General features: G+C 37.9%; 1 protein-coding gene across 1 annotated transcript in view; it reads left to right on the top strand.

Annotated features, from left to right (window-relative positions):
• LOC134795674 (RDS/peripherin-like protein xRDS35) overlaps window positions 1–21,337 on the top strand; it is a 32,075-nt gene that overhangs the window by 9,743 nt on the left and 995 nt on the right. The window contains exons 4-8 of the mRNA XM_063767602.1: window positions 8,294–8,386; window positions 8,805–8,905; window positions 20,001–20,100; window positions 20,296–20,442; window positions 20,856–20,993. Of these exons, the coding sequence (XP_063623672.1) occupies window positions 8,294–8,386; window positions 8,805–8,905; window positions 20,001–20,100; window positions 20,296–20,442; window positions 20,856–20,993 (579 nt within the window). The remainder of the gene's footprint in view (window positions 1–8,293; window positions 8,387–8,804; window positions 8,906–20,000; window positions 20,101–20,295; window positions 20,443–20,855; window positions 20,994–21,337) is intronic.

Consider the following 21,337-nt stretch of genomic DNA (forward strand, 5'->3'; position numbering starts at 1 on the left):
AAAGTTGGTTGTTGACATGACCGGTATTGACATTTTATAGTGCGGTTTTATTGAACTGGTTAGTTGTTAGGTTTAAACTTTAATATTTCATTTAAGGTTTGTTTGTTATGTAGATCGACGATAATAATCCTGTAATCGAATTGGCGACTGAACGTTTTATAATCGAGGTTGGTGGTCCTGAAAGCGACACAACATCTGATGAAAATCAGACTTCGTCAGAGTAAGAAGACGAAGAATATAATAATATTGAATATTTAGAATCAGATTTTGACGAATAGGTAAATTGAAAGAACCGAATTCTCTGTAAGCGATGTTTTGACATTATACGAGTATCAACCACGTATCAACATGAAGCCAATGCCCACTACCCTGACTATACATGACGTACGCACATTATTGCCATACGTAAGCTGTTTGCTGCGACACTATCTCAGGGTTAAATAAACTGTTGTCAGGCTTTACCACCAACTCGGCTTGGTGGTAACTACTGGGATTTTTTATTCCCAGTAGTTACCACTGGTAAAAGGTGGGTATTTTTTTTCCCAGTAGTTACCACCAAAATATTGTTAGAATTCAATACTAATAAAAACAGTATAAATAGTATAGTATAAATATAGCGTGCTGTAATAAACAATTGTGTCAGTTAGTGATTCAGTAAACTGCTTTAAAAGTGATCAAAAATATTAAAACAATTTTGCCGGTATAAGTGTAAAAACTAAAATAGAAGAGTCTCATTCTAGTTAAGTAGAAATTAACTTATTATCCGGACTAAATTTATCTTATTAACTGTAAATTGAATTACATATTTATACAAACGAACAAACAAATCAGTCAAAAACCGACAGAACTGATTTCGTTTTATTATTTACAGCTACTTCATTTCGTTCTATTATAACACGACTAAAACCTGGAATATGTAGGTATTCATAATTTGTACTCAGGCTAAATAATAAAGTGCATGGTGGAGTTACCTAGCGACCGCCGTTCGGTTCACGCGTCTTATCGCAATTCGATAAATGCGCCGACTCGCCGCGAGTAATTATTTAATATCACATTAGTGTGCCTTCTTCTAGTATTAGAGGGTGCTCCTGGCAACAGGAGCCCCTCATTTTAACATGGAAAACCTAACCCCGAACCCCAATGTAAGTTATGCCAATGTTACTTCTAAAAGTACCCACCCCAAAAAAGATCAAGCCATTATAATAGATTCTATTGAGGGAATCATGATACGAGACTACCTGTTATCGTTGTCAAAGGTCACCAAATCATCGTCGATCCGTTTCATATCACGTATATCCAATTCCAGAGTATGTGTGTACTTGGATTCAAAACAAACAGCTGACGAACTTATTGATCAAGTCAAAAAAGTGAAAGTCAAAGACCATACATTGGAGATTCGACCACTAATAACAAGAAATAAGCGAATCGTTCTATCCAATGTTTGCCCCGTCATTCCACACGAAATATTAGAGGAAAAATTCAATGAAATGAATATCAAAATCATGTCTCCTATTACTTACATGAAAGTTGGTATACCCGATGCTGGTTTTTCACATATTATGAGTTTCCGTCGACAAGTGTATGTTTCTCCGGAGGATGAAAAAAGGTTACCAGAATCGATGCTCATTAATTACGACGATACCAATTACTGGATTTACATCACAAATGACTCAATGAAGTGCTTTATATGTAATGGTATGGGACATTTAGCAAAACACTGTCCACAGAGTAATCAACAACAACTACCTCCATCAACACAACCTAACACCAGTCAGAGTCAACAAGAATGTGAAGACACTTCCAGCTACCGTCCTATGAATATTAACACATCTCAAATACAACCCCCCAACTTCAATACACCATCCAGTAAGCCAGAATACAACAAAGGCAATAAGCGCATCCATTCAACAACCACATCATAGATTTCAAACCCGGATCCGAGACAAGATGATATTCATTTGGAGGAGAGTTTACCACCACTGAGCGACAATACGGATGATACCGACAGTAACATTTCCATTGAAGAAGAACCGCCAAACAACAAGTCTCTTAAAAAAAAGAAGAAAACTTTAGACAACAGAACAGAAGAACAAGTTTGGAACGATATTCAAATTGAGTTGAATGGAGCTGAAAACACATCTCGCTTCTCTATAACATTGGACCAATTCGTAAGCCTTTTAGACAAATCACGCAATAAACAAAATATTCAAGAAATTATAGAAGACTACACCAATAACATTCCCGAATTAATTGATATGTGCTTATTCCTCCGTCCTAAATTGAGTAAGAACTTAAAAAACAGATGCTCAAGACTCTCCAGGAAACTGCAAGATATTAACTTAGGAAAGAAGACTCAATAACAATCCTTATATAAATAGAAGGTTAGTCTTATTTATGAAAATTTTGCAGTGGAACGTTAATGGCTTCCACGTAAGATTTGAAAATATAAAACTCATCTTAAATGAGGTTGACCCATTATGCTTTTGTATTCAAGAAACAAACTTTAAAAACAATTATTGCGCTAAGTTAAAAAATTACGAAACCTTTTATAAAAATCGTACACACAGCAGTATAGCCAGCGGTGGAGTAGCGACATATATAAAGCCTCACTCACTCCCTGAACGTATAGATATTAAAAGCAATCTTGAAGCAATAGCAATAAGAATTAAATTTCCACTGGCTATAACTATATGTAACTTATATTTGCCCAATAGCTGTTCCTTTGGTGAAGACGATTTAAAAGATTTAGTTAAACAGCTCCCAATACCTTTCGTGCTATTGGGAGACTTTAATGGTCATCATTTCAATTGGGGTTCAAAACATTGTGATCAGAGGGGTAAACTGATAGCTGATTGGTTAGATGTAAATGAGGATATTATTCTTCTCAACTCTCACCAGCCTACACACTTCAATTGCAGAAATGGCAATACTAGTAGTATAGATTTAACTCTTGCTTCACGAAGTATATCAACTTATTTCGATTGGAATGCATTTGAAGATCTTTACGACAGTGACCACTTCCCTATTATCATTTCATCTAGCGTAGACATGAGCCCAACTGTTCAAAAGATCCCACAGCATTGGAAATATCAGTGTGCAGATTGGTCGAACTTTCGCAGCGAAGTAGAATGTAAAATTAAACAATTAGATAAATTAAATCTCTCTTCCAATTTATGTATCAATGATGTAGTGCATGAATTTAATCAAATAATATTTAGTTCAGCTGAAAAATACATACCAAAGACCTCTGGAAAATTAAAAAAGAAACAAGTTCCTTGGTGGAACGAAAACTGCTCCAAATCACTAAAGGAAACTAAAAAAGCTTATAGAATTTATGTAAAGGAATCGAGGAAGTCTCAAAATAATCCGAATATCGAACATAATAATGAAGAGCAGCAATGAACACAAGAATTACTGAAAATAGAATATCGTAAAAAGAGATCGCAAACTAGAAGATTATTTAAAGATTGTAGAAAAACTAATTGGGAAAAATTTATATCCTCGATTAACAACCATACGCCCATAGGAATCATATGGCAAAAAATTAATTCTATTAACGGCCAGAAAAGGAAAAAACAAACTATAATTTTAAAAAACAGTGAAGGAGAATTATGCTGTGACCCAAAAATAAATTCAGAATTATTAGTAACAGCTTTTGCCAAAAATTCGAGCTCAAACAACTACAGTAATGATTTTTTACAGTATAAAAACCAAATAGAAGGGGCCAATAGCATATTTGATTTACAAGATAATAGTAACCCAATTAATGAGGCCATTACACTACATGAACTTTGCTTAATTTTACATAAACTTGGAGATTCAAGTCCGGGGCCTGATCAAATATCCAATACCTTAATCAAGAAACTTCCCTTAGTAGCATTTGAAAGACTCTTGGACATCTATAACTACATATGGTCCAATCATGTTTTTCCTGATCAGTGGAGAGAAGCTACTGTTATACCTATCCAGAAACCTGGTAAACCTCCCACTACTACTGCAAGCTATAGACCCATATCTCTTACTTGTAATATATGTAAATTGTTTGAGAAAATTGTAAGTAATAGATTGAGATGGTACCTAGAGCATAATCAGTTTTTATCACCATATCAGTTTGGGTTCAGACAATTTAGGTCAACCTCTGATCATTTAGCCTTTTTAGAAAATGAAATTCTAACATCTTTTGCAAACAAAAATAATGTGGTAGCTATTGCTCTAGATTTAGAAAAGGCATATGAGATGGTGTGGAAACATAGAGTTATATCACTGCTAGAACAATTTAATATAAAAGGTAACATCCTTTCCTTTGTTGTAAATTTTTTAACTAATAGGACTATAAGGGTAAAAATTGATGATACAATCTCAGATCCACTCAATACTGAAAATGGACTTCCACAAGGATCCGTTTTAAGTGTTATTCTGTTTTTGATATCGATAAATGATGTACTAGACGTAATAGAGCGACCCATTAAGGGGTGTTTATTCGCAGATGATCTGACAATATTATGTAGTGGTAATAATCTTAAACCTACCGAAAAACTTTTACAAAACACCTTAGATAAACTTAGTGAATGGTGTAAAAATACTGGGTTTAAATTTTCAGCTACAAAAACCGAACTCATGATCCTTTCAAAAAGAACAATCAAAGATACGATTAACTTAACTATTAACAATCATAAAATTAAAGAAGTTAAAAATTTGAAAATTTTAGGCTTAACCTTTGATCCTAAAATGAATTGGGTAAGTCATATAAAAAAGTTAAAGTCAGAATGCCATAATAGAATGAACATTGTTAAAATTTTATCATCCAATAAATGGGGCTCGGATAGTAGATGCATTAAAAATACCTACAAAGCATTAATTAGACAAAAAATCGATTATGGATCAATTATTTATGATTCGGCTTCTCCCACTATTTTAAAACTTCTAGAAAGCACACATAATACCTGTTTAAGGTTAAGTCTTGGAGCCTTTAGAACTAGCCCAGTAAACAGTATCCTTGCGGAAGCAGACGAAATACCCCTAGTGTTTCGAAGAAAAGAATTGTGCCTTTCCTATGCCATTAACCATATAACTAATAATAACAATTCGTTTCTCTCGAAAACTTCATTACCATCTGATATTGAATACAACCTACAGCCATCTCTTCCCGTCCCCTTAAGACTTAGAATTAAAAAATATCTAAACGAAATTAAATTTGAATTACCTACAGTATTTCCGCGTAAACTATCTGTGTACCCACCATGGAAAAATATCGAACTCAAAATTAACCTGGAAGTGGCTAACAACAACCCTCGAGATTCTACTCCTGACTATTTTTATAGGAACCTTTTTTATGAAATTAAAGATAAATACCCAGATTTTATGCATCACTATACCGATGGTTCTGTCTGTGAGGGTAGAACCGGTTGCGCGATCGTAACAACAAACAGTAGTCATAAGTACAGATTACCAAACTATTCATCTATTTTCACATGCGAAGCTGTTGCTATCCTTAAATGCCTAGAGGTAATTAACGAAAACTCGAGGGTTAAAAAACACATCATTTTTTCTGATTCAATGTCATCACTTAAGGCCCTGTCAAATATTAGAAACAAAGATCCCTTGATTAATTTAATAAGAGAAAACCTACTCAGCCTAATAGATAAGCAATTTCTAGTGGAATTATTCTGGATACCTAGTCATCAGGGTATTCCTGGTAATGAAAGGGCCGATACCGCTGCTAAAGACGCTTTGAGGTATGATCAATGCAATTACACGACTACCAACCACGAAGACCTCAAAAAATACCTTAAACTTAATATTAAAAGATTGTGGAACAGCCATTGGGTAAATAATAACAATAGCGCCTTATATGAAATAAGAAAATCAGTTTTCGAAAAGAGTACATTTTATGTAAATAATAGAAGAGATCAGGTGATTATGAATAGATTACGAATAGGACATTGTAATGTGACTCATATATATCTTATAACTAAGGAAAGTAAAAAGAAATGCTTAAGGTGTAACAGTGATATATCTATCAAACATTTGTTTATTGATTGTCCGATGTATAATAATGAAAGATTAGCTGTTAACCTTCCTAAATGTTTAAAAGATTGCTTGAATGACTCAGAATGTACTGTAAAATTCCTTAAACTAGTTAAGTATTATAGATTGATTTGATACTGTATACTGTGGTCGCTAATGACCTTAGCTGTTTAAGCGACCTTAAATAAATAATAAAAAAAAAAGGGCATGGTTGTTATTAAAACCGCTTAGGGCGCGCTTCGGATGGGCTGATTGCTCGAACTAACCAGCATAGGCTCGCATTCCAATTACGCTCGGGTAGTACATCGCTCGGTCATGTTACGCTGGTTGGCTCGATTGCTTAAACACCCACGCTAGCGCGATGGTAATAACACTCTACCAGAGGGACATCAGGTAGTACTATTCGTACACTTCTTTTTTTGTATTTAACTTTTATTCTTTTGGAAAATATGTTTATTGGAAGAACGTGTAAGACGTAAGTAATTAAAATCACATAAAACGACCTTAAATTGAGTACGACGAAGGCGCAAGAGGGCGTTTCGCATACCTAATATTCACATCCTGTGTGAAGTAAAACTGTCCCTCGCCCTCGTTTAATATAAATGCAACACGCCCGTGCCCACGATTGTTTCCGACACACTTAAAAGTGGACTGATTGGATTGTCGTATTCATTCTTTGGGTCAGGTAAAAAGGGATGAAAGTAAATAGCCAAATATATTTCACGTGTTTATTTTTAGCTTATCCTAAATTTGTTCCAGTATGATTATCAAACTATGCCAACCAATACCATTCTTATCGGGCATAAGGGCTGGCAGTTATGCCGAACAAAGAATATTTCGCAAGGGTCAGATACGGGCGACACGGCGGCGGTTAAGAACAAAAGGGTGCGCGGTGCGCGCCACATTCGGTTCGGCCTTTTTGCACTCGTGTTATTTAATAAGAACACAACAAAGGATATTTAGGAACTAAACGATTGTTTAGCAATTACAAGGCATAGGTACCGATATTATTCATACTTATATTGCGATAAACCAAGGGTAACCTATCTAATATGCATAAGGTATTACCATAACTCTTATTTCATAAATTTTGATGGTCCTACATTGTTTCTTACTTTACCTTGATACACGTTCTTCCAATAAACATATTTTCCAAAAGAATAAAAGTTAAATACAAAAAAAGAAGTGTACGAATAGTACTACCTGATGTCCCTCTGGTAGAGTGTTATTACCATCCCGCTAGCGTGGGGTGTTTAAGCAATCGAGCCAACCAGCGTAACATGACCGAGCGATGTACTACCCGAGCGTAATTGGAATGCGAGCCTATGCTGCTTAGTTCGAGCAATCAGCCCATCCGAAGCGCGCCCTAAGCGGTTTTAATAACAACCATGCCCTTTAGTTATTTAGCCTGAGTACAAATTATGAATACCTACATATTCCAGGTTTGCGTCGTGTTATAATAGAACGAAATGAAGTAGCGGTAAATAACAAAACGAAATCAGTTCTGTCGGTTTTTGACTGATTTGTTTGTTCGTTTGTATAAATGTGTAATTCAATTTACAGTTAATAAGATACATTTAGTCCGGATAATAAGCTAATTTCTACTTAACTAGAATGAGACTCTTCTATTTTAGTTTTTACACTTATACCGGCAAAATTGTTTTAATATTTTTGATCACTTTTAAAGCAGTTTACTGAATCACTAACTAACACAATTGTTTATTACAGCACGCTACATTTATACTATACTATTTATACTGTTTTTATTAGTATTGAATTCTATCAATATTTTGGTGGTAACTACTGGGAATAAAAATTCCCACCTTTTACCAGTGGTAACTACTGGGTATAAAAATTCCCAGTAGTTACCACCAAGCCGAGTTGGTGGTAACTAGTGGGATTTTTTTTTCCCAGTAGTTACCAGTGGTAAAAGGTGGGAATAAAATTCCCAGTAGTTACCACTGGTAAGAACTTGGTGGTAACTAGTGGGAATAACCCGAAAGGAGCCGAGTTTGCCCGAAGGAAGGAATTTCGCACCCCTGCTATACCCTAATCATTTCGTTATTCTGTAACAGTTCTATGCTTCTTTATCCACCTGCTGTTTTAACAACACTTTTCCCAACGCACTTAGGCGAATGTACTCGTAGTGTGTCTACGTCAAAATGTCCCTAAGCCTCTATTACCTATATAGGTGTACCTATGTATTTTTGAAGTGTGCGGATCTGTCCCCTTTTACTTAATAAATAATATAAATATTTCTTTGTAGGCTTTGACCAAGGAACTCTCCACATCGTTGCGAGACGGTATAGCGCAGTACCTCACGGAGCCTACTTGGAAACGTGTTCTAGATACAATTCAGGTATCTTTTTGTGCGAGTTTTTATGTGTAGGTAATGTATCGTCAGGTGACAAGCAAAACTCACTAATTACCACCACAAGGTTTAGCCATTTTGAACCATATAAGTACTCAAATAAGGTTAATTTTTTTTAATTATATTTTAGTAATTAGTGAGTTTTGCTTGTCACCTGACGGTATGTAATGACTAAGTGTACAGTCAGCAGCAATTGTTGCTAAGCAGGCGATCGAGGTGTTCAAAATGATCTTGACGTGACTTTATTGTTAAGACAATAAGAGCGCGTAAAGGTAATTTTGAACATCTTGCCCGCTTAGCAACTTCTGCTGCTGACTGTACTTATCTATAATAAGAAGTGGCAGGTATGTAGGGTTTTATAGATTCCTTTTATCAGGCATTTCTCATGGGTCATGATTATTTCTAGGTGGAGTTAAGCTGCTGCGGCGCGGACTCCCCTAACGACTGGCACGAGATCCCATGGATCAACATAAACTTCTTCAATGAACAATCCGACACTATTATGATGTAAGATCAATTTATTTTTGGTTATTCAATCAATTCGGTACATAGTTAAAGCTGTCTATACAATAATTTTCAATTAATGATGTAAGATTAATTACAGCCTAATTATACCTACTCAGTGGCGGATTTGCAGTCTTTGCCGCCCTAGGCCCCAGGCCCTATAGCCGCCCCTTTATCAGCACCCATCATATTGACTACATGAGTTATTTCTTGTTATCATCAGCGAATTTTTTGTCACAATTTGCGGCCCGAATATCTCGCCGCACTAGTAGTCCCTGGTGTTCACTTAATTATACGGCAAATGATGATGATGGAATTTCCTTTTCCAGAGTTGCTCCTTTTGACTCACAGATTGATTTAGGAAGGGGAGCCAATCGAATTTTTGATGCAAAATTTTGACTTAAGTGGGGGTGCCCCCCGATATTTGTAAAAAATAAAGTTTTGCTATGTGGTCAAGTTTGGTATCATTTTCGTGTAACTTAAGGATGCTAAATTCGTTTCTGATATGTAATTTATACAGTTACATATAAATAATTTGAAAAAAAAATGAAATTTAAAAATTTGCTATTTTATTTTTTCCTGAATAAAAGCCTATATTTTTTTTTTATTTTAATATGCACACAAAAAATAAAAATTACATGAAAAAGCTCTACTATTCCTCGTTATAAAAAGTATACATATGGCATATTTATTTTACATTAATGTGAACAAAAAAATAAAATGTAGACCTACTTTCAATCACTTATTGGACAAGATACAACGATGTGAGCTACAGCTAAGCGATTTCCGGCGTTTGATGATGATGAGATCCCTTTTTATTATACATAGTAAGTCCTTAGAACCCTTAGATCATTTTAGGAAGGAGATCCATCTTGATTTTTGATACGGTCGGGATGAAAGGTGGGGTATTTTGTCCCATACAATCATAAATTTATGCAAGCACCTGTTTAGATATCTGCAATAAGTTTGGTGACATTTTCGAGTCAATCAAAAGAAAGAAATCATTTAGGTAATTAAATATTCAAAATACAAATTAATAATGTAAATATTGACTGATATTTAAATTATTTTCCTTCGTATAGTTCGTATCCCTTAAATCGGATTACGTTGTGCACCGAGCATAAACAATGTTAAAGAGTGTTTACAAATGGCAGTAAAGTCTTTAAAATAGGAAATAATGTAATTATTAGTCCATTTCCCTTTTCTTTTTTAATTTACTCGATAATGACACCAAACTTAATGCAGAAACCTAAACAGATGCTTTCATAAATTTATGATTGTATGGGACAAACCTTCCCTACCCTTTCATCCACACCGCACCAAAAATCAAGGTAGCCACCCGTTCCTAAAATGATCTAAGGGTTCTAAGGACTCACTATGCTAAAGGGTATCATCATCATCAAACGCCGTAATTCTCTTAGCTGTAACTCATATTTTTGTATACTATTCAGTGAGCTGGTGGTCGAAAGTAGGTCTACATTTCATTTTTTTTACTCTACATTTTTAGAAATAAATATGCCATGCTTATACTTTTTATAACGAGGAATAGTAGGGCTATTTCATGAAATTTTTATTTTTTGTGTATATATAAAAATAAGAAAAATTTAGGCATTTTTTCGGAAGAAAGAGAAAATGGCAAATTTTCATTATTCATTTTTTTTACTTATTTATATGAAACCGTATAAATTAAATATCAGAAATTAATTTAGCATCCTTGATTTACCCGAAAATGATACAAAACTTGAGCACATAGCAAAACTTAATTTTTTACAAAATCCGGTTGGCTCCCCTTCCTAAATCAATCTGTGAGTCAAAAGGAGCAACTCTGCAAAAAGAAATTCCATCATCATCATTTCCCGTAAATCACAATTTTTTGTCGCGAACGCCACGGACTATAGGCCCGGGCCTACTTGGCCTTAGGGCAAATCCGCCACTGACAAGTAGGTATAATTATGAATATTATGATGTAAGTATTCATTGAGTTCTAGTAGTAGTACTAGTAGAACAGTGAAGATCTAAAGAATTGAGATGATTAAAGAAGAAAAAATATTGGTCATCTTTTTTAAACCCACACAGGCGGCTTAGCACGGTCGCGTTTTTATCCCTTGTCACCATGCCTGTCACGTTCTAACAAGTATGTAAGTGCGAAAGGGACGCGCATAGTGATAGTCGATAAAAATGGAACCGTGCTGAGCCCGCAGGACGGAGACAGTTTTTTGTCAGTTAATGGTGTAGGTAGGTAAGGTTGTTTGAGTGTTTACAAAAAGATTATGAATGCCCAAATAAATTAATTTATTAGAGGATTTCAGTAAAATATTTGTGATTTAGCAGCGATGGTTTATAATTGACACTGTATTGATAATTTGACGAAAAAGAACATTAAATCAATGGAAGATTAAATTTCCGCACCAATTTGAAAAGTTGAACACCATAAGTAACATCAAAAAAAATAAACTAAAAGAAAACCATAATAAAATAGCTTAATATAATTTCTTTAAAAAAAAAGGGAACCGCCTTCAAAAAACCAACCCACTGAAAAGCACAAAATATTTTTTATATGACACCCCTATACGTGTCCAGTCCCTATCCCGACGAAAAGCAAATTTCTGCCAAAAAGTAATTAATACCTAATAATAAGAAAATTAATAATCATCCGGGTAATCATATATATAAAATTGAAAAACCAGAACGGGATAAAAAACGAGCGAAGAAGAGAGATGGCGCCTTACAAATTTCTAAAAAAGTTTTTGACACGTATCTCGAATACAACGCACGTATGATAAGAAAAAACTGTTTAAATCTATTATCTACATATGAGAATAAAACTAGAACATAAAAACTATCGCTTTCGATGCGATTTCTCGGCAACTCTCGGTTGCTTTCGTTTGGCGGTGCTACAGATTACAGATTAGACCAAATAATCCGTAAGTTAAAGTAACCTAAATTATGTTTGTCATGTTGGTATACAGGTATTTCTGAGTTTTTTTACACGAAGTAAAATAAAAAGTGCTGCCAACCTCAACCTTAGTCCATAGCACATACGAGTGAATTATGCCATTTATGACATATCAATCAAATTAATATTATCGTATGATTATCGTGTTAATAATTTGTATTTTATTGTTTTAAAGTCTTTATGAGTTATTATTATTCAGATTGATTTTCATGGCTTCGGCAAACATTGTCATTCGTCCAGGGAAAGGGCTGCCGAGATGAGCCAAAAATACAAAGTTATAGAATGGGAGACGAGCGTACTTGGGACAACAAGATGGGAGACGCCCGATGGCGAGAGCTATCGCAAGATCGCAAGAAACATGACGTGATCTGGTATCGGAGGCCAGGTGAGTCCTTTGGATCGTTGCGTCACCTTAGCCGTAGTAATGTTAATATCCAGAAAGGGAAATGACGAACTACCTACGTTTGTATGAAAAGGCGATTTATGGGTGGTGGTCGTCCATATTCGTGGCTTAAAGCGGAAAATAAGTAATCTAATGAACGTTTTTGCAACTAGGCTTACAACAATAAGTACTAATTTTATGTTAAAACAAGTTTTAAATAAATACCTACGTACGCTATAAGAAATTTTCGAATTAAGTATATCCAAATAACGGCTACCTACTTGACAAATAAGAAATCCTTATCACAGTTATAAACCCTGGCAGGGTTGAATACATAATGATGTCGGTATTTAACTAAACATAAGACAAACTCTTTATTTCATTTACGCGAGCGGAGCTGCGGGCCCGTCTAGTCATATATATAAAATTGAAAAACCAGAACGGGATAAAAAACATGGGAAGAAGCGAGATGGCGCCTTACAAATTTCTAAAAAAGTTTTTGACACGTTTCTCAAATACGACGCACGTATGATAAGAAAAAACTGTTCCAATCTATTATCTAAATATGAGAATAGAACTAGAGCATAAAAACTATTGCTTTAGATGCGTATTTAATTTACAATAAACAAAATACATTTTCATAACAATCTTTATTTTACGACGATCGGCCATTTCTCGGCAACTCTCGGTTGGTTTCGTTTCGATGGTGCAACAGACTAGACTAAATTATTCGTAAGTTAAAGTAACCTAAATTATGTTTGTCATGTTGTTATACAGTTATTTCGGCGTTTTTTACACGAAGTAAAATAAAAACTGCTGTCAACCTCAACCTTAGTCTATAACTTAACATAACTTAATTTTATTTCAACAAGTCATATTTTATATCACAGACTGAACTTACACTACAATTTCACTACGTTCACAACTAAAAATAATTTAAGAACTATACACATTTTACAATACATCCAGCGATACCGCAATTTACAACCTAATTTGTTGCTCATAAGACTCACAATAGCAAAACACATAAGCAAATTTCGCTGCCCCATACGAGTGACTTATGCCATATATGACTTATCAATCCAATTAATATTATCATATTATTAATCATTTGATTTTGTTCTTTTAAATTTCTTTTTGAGTTAAGTATGTTATTCAGATTGACTTTCACGGCTTCGGCAAACATTGCCATTCGTCCGGGGAACGGGCTGCCGAAATGGGCCAAATTACAATACAAAGTTGATAGTAAGTTATAATGTAGGTAAATAAAGTGCATGTTCAGATATATGTTTGGGCGACCTGATGAAAATAAGCAAATGTACAGGCAGCAGTCAGCCAAATATCGTAATATAACTTTGTTGCCATAGGAATAAGGATGTGTTCCGATATACTGGCGAAACATTGAGAAACCAAAGCGGCTAAGCTTCAGCTCGGACACTTATAGAGAATGAGAGAGGATCGTGCCGTGAAGAGAGCGTACTTGGGACAACAAAATGGGAGACGCCCGAGTGGACGTCCTAATAGGTACCGCTGAAACGACATAGTTGCTCAAGACCTGCTCAACCTCGGACATGGCGACTGGCGAGAGCTATCGCTAACCAAGAAACATGGCGTGATCTGGTGTCGGAGGCCAGGACTCACTTTGGGTCGTTGGGTCACCGTAGCCGTAGTAAGTAATGTTAATATCCAGAAAGGGAAATGGGAACTACTTACGTTTGTATGAAAAGGCGATTTATGGGCGGTGGTCGTCCATATTCGTCTTAAGGCGGAAATTAATTAATGAACGTTTTTGCAACTAGGCTTATAAGAATAAATAATAATTTTATGTTGAAACAAGTTTTAAATAAATACCTACGTATAGATGAAAAAATACAACCTTTCCTTTTATCAAATCACATCATTTTTTGAGAAATTGCGAATTAAGTTATGCAAATAACGGCTACAAATAAGAAATACACACTTAATAATGTATGTCGGTATTTAACTAAACATAAGACAAACTCTTTATTTCATTTACGCGAGCGGAGCTGCGGGCCCGTCTAGTTACTTAATAGTTTTTGAAGTCGGTGCCAAACCAAAATTTTAGAGAACCGATATTTTGGACAACGAAGAACGCTGCACTTATTTGCGTTATAAAGACATTAGGTACTTAGTTTACTCATTAATTTAGTTCTTTTAGGTACTACCTACTAGTATTTTTTTTCTGATTGGCAGCAAAGAATTTTTTGTTGGTTTGGCACCGCCTTCAAAAACTATTAAGTAATTACCCGGATGATTATTCATTTTCTTATTGGCATTAATTGATTTTTGGCAGAAATTTGCTTTACGACGGGATAGGGACTGGACACGTATAGGGGTGCCATATAAAAATTATTTTGTGCTTTTCAGTGGGTTGGTTTTTTTGAAGACGGTTCCCTTTTTCTTAAAAAGAAATTATATTAAGTTATTTTATTATGGTTTTCTTTTTGTTTATTTTTATTTTTTATTCTTTTTTATTTTTATTTTTTACTTTTTAGTGATAGGTACCTCATTTATTTTAGGTTTTGGGCTAAAATACTAGTTTGCTATCTTCTCCATTTAGTTTTGGGCTAGTAACTACCAGTGTTGGCCGTAATGGTTAATTCTAATTAACCATTGATCAATTGCATTAACCATCAATTCCGCAATTAATCAATTGCATTACGCATCAATTGCATTAAAGTGAATTAGAATTGACTTTTTGACACGTTTAATTACATTGATCGTCAATGGCATTAAAGTTTGAAAAAAATAATTAGAATTACTCTCAATTGCATTAACCATTAATTAAATTATTAATTAATGAAATATTTTTTTCATAAACTAATAATTAATGTTACTATTGCTTAAAACTACTAGAATTATAAGAAATAAGCATATTAATACAAGCTTCACTGACATATAAGATCGTGATATTTAAAAATGAGACTCAACAAAATGACCCTGAACCCTGGCATTACCTAGTGGAACTCAGGTTTGGTGCAACATAGGCGTACGCTGTTTCGGTAATTCGAAACGTCTTGAGGAGCACTTGGGAGAGCAGCACCCAAAATAGAGCTGATGCTGAACCCTGGCTGTACCTAGTGGAACTCAGGTTTGGTGCAACATAGGCATACGCTGTTTAGGTCATTCAACTTGTCTTGATGAGCACTTGGGAAAGCAGTACCCAAGATAGAGCTGATGCTGAACCCTGGCTGTACCTGATGGAACTAAGGTTCGGTGCAACATAGGCACACGCTGTTTTGGTCATCCGACTCGTCTTGACGAGCACTTGGGAAAGCAGTACCCAAGATAGAGCTGATGCTGAACCCTGGCAGTACTTAATGGAACTCAAGTTTGGTGTAGCATAGGCACACGCTGTTTAGGTCATTCGACTTGTCTTGATGAGCACTTGGGAAAGCAGTACCCAAGATAGAGCTGATGCTGAACCCTGGCTCTACCTAATAGAACTAAGGTTCGGTGCAACATAGGCACACGCTGTTTTGGTCATCCGACTCGTCTTGATGAGCACTTGGGAGAGCAGTACCCAAGATAGAGCTGATGCTGAACCCTGGCAGTACTTAATGGAACTCAGGTTTGGTGCAGCATAGGCACACGCTGTTTTGGTCATTCGACTCGTCTTAATGAGCACTTGGGAAAGCAGTACCCAAGATAGAGCTGATGCTGAACCCTGGCAGTACTTAATGAAACTCAGGTTTGGTGCAGCATAAGCACACGCTGTTTAGGTTATTTGACTTGTTTTGATGAGCACTTGGGAGAGCAGTACCCAAGATAGAGCTGAAGCTGAACCCTGGCTGTACCTAGTGGAACTCAGGTTTGGTGCAACATAGGCATACGCTGTTTAGGTCATTCAACTTGTCTTGATGAGCACTTGGGAAAGCAGTACCCAAGATAGAGCTGATGCTGAACCCTGGCTGTACCTAATGGAACTAAGGTTCGGTGCAACATAGGCACACGCTGTTTTGGTCATCCGACTCGTCTTGATGAGCACTAGGGAGAGCACTATTCAAGATAGAGCTGATGCTGAACCCTGGCAGTACTTAATGGAACTCAGGTTTGGTGCAGCATAGGCACACGCTGTTTAGGTCATTCGACTTGTTTTAATGAGCACTTGGGAGAGCGGTACTCAAGATAGAGCTGAAGCTGAACCCTGGCAGTACTTAATGGAACTCAGGTTTGGTGCAGCATAGGCATACGCTGTTTAGGTCATTCGACTTGTCTTGATGAGCACTTGGGTAAGCAGTACCCAAGATAGAGCTGATGCTGAACCCTGGCTGTATCTAATGGAACTAAGGTTCGGTGCAACATAGGCACACGCTGTTTTGGTCATCCGACTCGTCTTGATGAGTACTTGGGAGAGCAGTACCCAAGATAGAGCTGATGCTGAACCCTGGGAGTACCTAATGGAACTCTGGTTTGGTGCAGCATAGGCACACGCTGTTTTGGTCATTCGACTCGTCTTGATGAGCACTTGGGAAAGCAGTACCCAAGATAGAGCTGATACTGAACCCTGAGACACACATGAGTTCTATTAAGTACTGCCAGGGTTCAGCATCAGCTCTATCTTGGATACTGATCTCCCAAATGCTCATTAAGGCAAGTCAGATGATCAAACAGCATGTGCCTATGTTGCTCCAAGCCTGAGTTCCATTATGTACTGCCAGGGTTCAGCATCAGCTCTATCTTGGGTACTGCTCTCCTAAGTGCTCATCAAGACGAGTTAGATGACCGAAACAGCGTCTGCCTATGTTGCAACGAACCTGAGTTCCACTAGGTACTGCCAGGGTTCAGCATCAGCTCTATCTTGGGCACTGCTCTCCCAAGTGCTCATCAAGACGAGTCAGATTACCGAAACAGCGTGCGCCTATGCTGCACCAAACCTGATTTCCACTATGTACTGCCAGGATTCAGCATCAGCTTTATTTTGGGTACTGCTCTCCCAAGAGCTCATCAAGACGAGTTGGACGACCGAAACAGCGTTTGCCTATGTTGCACCGAACCTGAGTTCCACTAGGTACTGCCAGGGTTCAGCATCAGCTCTATCTTGGGTACTGCTCTCCCAAGTGCTCATCAAGACGAGTCAGATTATCAAAACAGTGTGTGCCTATGTTGCACCAAACCTGAGTTCCACTATGTACTGCCAGGGTTTAGCATCAGCTCTATTTTGGTTACTGATTTCCCAAATGCTCATCAAGACGAGTCAGATTACCAAAACAGCGTGCGCCTATGCTGCACCAAACCTGATTCCCACTATGTACTGCCAGGGTTCCGCATCAGCTTTATTTTGGGTACAGCTCTCCCAAGTGCTCATCAAGACGAGATGGATGACCGGAACAGCGTTTGCCTATGTTGCAACGAACCTGAGTTCCACTAGGTACTGCCAGGGTTCAGCATCAGATTTATTTTGGGTACTGCTCTCCCAAGTGCTCATCAAGACGAGTTGGATGACCGAAACAGCGTTTGCCTATGTTGCACCGAACCTGAGTTCCACTAGGTACTGCCAGGGTTCAGCATCAGCTCTATCTTGGGTACTGCTCTCCCAAGTGCTCATCAAGACGAGTCAGATTATCAAAACAGTGTGTGCCTATGTTGCATCAAACCTGAGTTCCACTATGTACTGCCAGGGTTCAGCATCGGCTCTATTTTGGTTACTGATTTCCCAAATGCTCATCAAGTCGAGTCAGATTACCAAAACAGCGTGCGCCTATGCTGCACCAAACCTGATTTCCACTATGTACTGCCAGGGTTCAGCATCAGCTTTATTTTGGGTACTGCCAGGGTACTGCTCTCCCAAGTGCTCATTAAGACGAGTCAGATGACCAAAACAACGTGTGCCTATGTTGCACCAAACCTAAGTTCCACTTTTACGATATTTATTCTTGTTAATTATTAATTATCAATCACATTTTTGAATTTTCATTAAAAATTGATTTAATTTTTAATGGTTTGTGAAGCAATAACCATTAATTCTTTTTAATTGTTAGTGGTTCGAAATAAATTAATATTAATGCAAATTGATGTTCAATGCAATTGACAATTAATTTTCCTTCAATGGTTAATGGTTAATGGCAATTAACCTTTTCAATGGTTAATTTTTAATGGTCAATTGCATTAACGTTCGGCCAACACTGGTAACTACCTACTAATGTTGGTGATGGTCTAACTAAAAATGGTGGATGGTAAAACATAATATGACGTTTCAGTGCTAAACGATTTGTATGTATATTGCTCCCACTTCCACTTCCAGTCCGAGTCCGACTCCGACTCCCACTCCCACTTCCACTATTTTATCTAAATCGGTTTCAGCAACTTAAATTTGTTGGTATACCGATAGCATCGCCACCTACCGGGTCCAATTAATTTTTCAAACCATCCATGTACTGTACAGAATGTAACACTTTTCTGAAAACCGCATCAAAATCGGTTCAGCCAAACGCGAGATAAGCACGAACAAACATACATACATACAAACATAATACGGATCAAACTGAGAACCTCCTTTTTTTAAAGACGGTTAGAAAAAAGTTGATTGACCCATCTGGTGGAACTCTGCAACATAGCGACACGACGACAAGTCGGTTAACCAAAACAAAGTGTGGCTATGTTGCACCAAACCTGAGTTCCACTAGGTACAGCCAGGGTGCAGCTTCAGCTCTATCGTGGGTACTGCTCTCCCAAGTGCTCATCAAGATGTGACGGATCACCAAAATAGCGTGGGCCTAGGTTGCACCAAACCTGAGTTCCACTAGGTACAGCCAGGGTTCAGCTTATGCTCTATCTTGGGAACTGCTCTCCCAAGTGCTCATCAAGATATGACAGATGACCAAAATAGCGTGTGTCTATGTTGCACCAAACCTGAGTTCCACTAGGTACAGCCAGGGTTCAGCATCAGCTCTATCTTGGGTACTGCTCTCCCGAGTGCTCATCAAGATATGACGGATGACCAAAATAGCGTGTGTCTATGTTGCACCAAACCTGAGTTCCACTAGGTACAGCCAGGGTTCAGCATCAGCTCTATCTTGGGTACTGCTCTCCCAGCAAGTGCCCATCAAGATGTGACAGATGACCAAAATAGCGTGGGCCTGTGTTGCACCACATTGCAAGCAGAGAAGATGGCCGATGGGGTCGAAAAGTGCTCAAGTGGAGACCACGGACTAGCAAGCGCAGCGTAGGACGTCCACCCACAAGATGGACAGACGACCTTGTTAAGGCCGCCGGAGGACGCTGGACGCAGGTCGCTTCCAACCGGTACGAATGGAGGTCCAAGGGGGAGGCCTATGTTCAGCAGTGGACGTCTTATGGCTGAGATGATAATGATGATTATGATGTTGCACCAAACCTGAGTTCCACAAGGTACAGCCAGGGTTCAGCATCAGCTCTATCTTGGGTATTGCTCTCCCAAGTGCTCATCAAGATGTGACAGATGACTAAAATAGCGTGGGCCTATGTTGCACCAAACCTGAGTTCCACTAGGTACAGCCAGGGTTCAGCATCAGCTCAGATCTATGTACACTAAAACCTTCTCCAGAATGTAACAAACACTTTTCTGAAAACCGCATCAAAATCGGTTCAGCCAAACGCGAGATAATCGCGAACAAACATACATACATACATACTTACATACATACATACATACATACATACATACATACGGGTCAAACTGAGAACCTCCTTTTTTTTTGAAGGCGGTTAATAAGTTTTATTAAACGTGGCTTTGAACCAATCTGTGTTGACGGTGGCAGGATTGCGGGTGCTGACGGCAAGGTGGTGCTTCCAGTATCTCCGTACTCGTGCTGCACCCCTCGAGTGCTCGCCGCCTGCTATCACGACCCTTTGCAGCAGGTACCTACCGAACTGTTCTATGCGTTTAAGTAGCTACCAACTTCATTGAGTTCTGTATTGAGTAGGTATTCGTTTTCGAATTGCCTGTATACATTACGTACACCCAGCTGCAAAAGTCAGTTATTACTCGTAATGTTAAAACAAATACCTGTAAGTGTTCATCTTGCTAATTATAAATCCTTCTGCCCCTTGCAGTCAGAATGGCGCGAAGTTTGGGAGGAAGGTTCTCCGCTACTATCGGCCTCGCTCCACACGCGCGGCTGCGTGGAGGCCGTGAGCACACCGCTCACTAAAGCTCTCCTGATACTACACATTCTACACGTGTTGATAGTGCTGTTCCAAGTAAGCCGATGACGGTCGACCTGCTGCTGATGCCTGATTTTTCTTTAACTTTTTCGACGCCTTGTCAAACACAAAAGCTGTCACTCGGACGCCGCGTCACCGAAGTGTCAAAACTGAAATTGAACTTTATGCTTATGCACGTAGGTCTGTGTTGCTTTGCGGTCTGTGACGGATTAGTTGGTCATTGGCGTTGGACCTACGGTGCGGATATATCGGTCATTGGCGTCCAAAAGGTTAATTATATGACAACCTGACATAACTATGGCTAATAAATCTCCTCCTACCTCATGTCATTTGATGATCCAATGAGCTACCAATAAAAACTAGAGCCTACTAAATAAGGATATTAATTACGTTAGGAGACTGCCAAACCCAACGAATTTTCTAACAATATTACAAATATTGATTTGCAGGTATTCATCGTAATATTGACTCGGTTGCTGGCTACCAGCGCGGAGGACGCGGTGTTGCACGGGGACTGCGACGGCGTCGGACAGGGCTACATCTTCTCGAGGTCGCCCAAGGAACGTATACGACGCGATCTAAGAGAGGTAAGACTTAAAGTGAACTTGTAGAACGAAGGCGCTTATCGGATATGCAGTATATATATGTATGTACCACCTACCTACAGGCAAACAATTTAATTGCCACAGTGACAATCCACACCTATGAAAGTCGCTAAATAGGGACATCATACTAATGTCACTGTGACAAGGTACGAAATGCACTGAAATTAAATTCCATGACCGTAGGTGCGTTATGTTTAGGCTACACTTCTTATTGGGCAAAGACAATCTGTTTTGCGTTCGAAAAACGATTTAGATAACTGGACTTGCTGGTGCTTGTGTCGATTGGCCCACGTGTAAGGTATGGCAAGTACTTACAAAAATAAAGG

The sequence above is a fragment of the Cydia splendana genome, chromosome 1 (genome assembly GCF_910591565.1).
Source record: "Cydia splendana chromosome 1, ilCydSple1.2, whole genome shotgun sequence".
Classification (NCBI taxonomy): Eukaryota; Metazoa; Arthropoda; class Insecta; order Lepidoptera; family Tortricidae; genus Cydia; species Cydia splendana.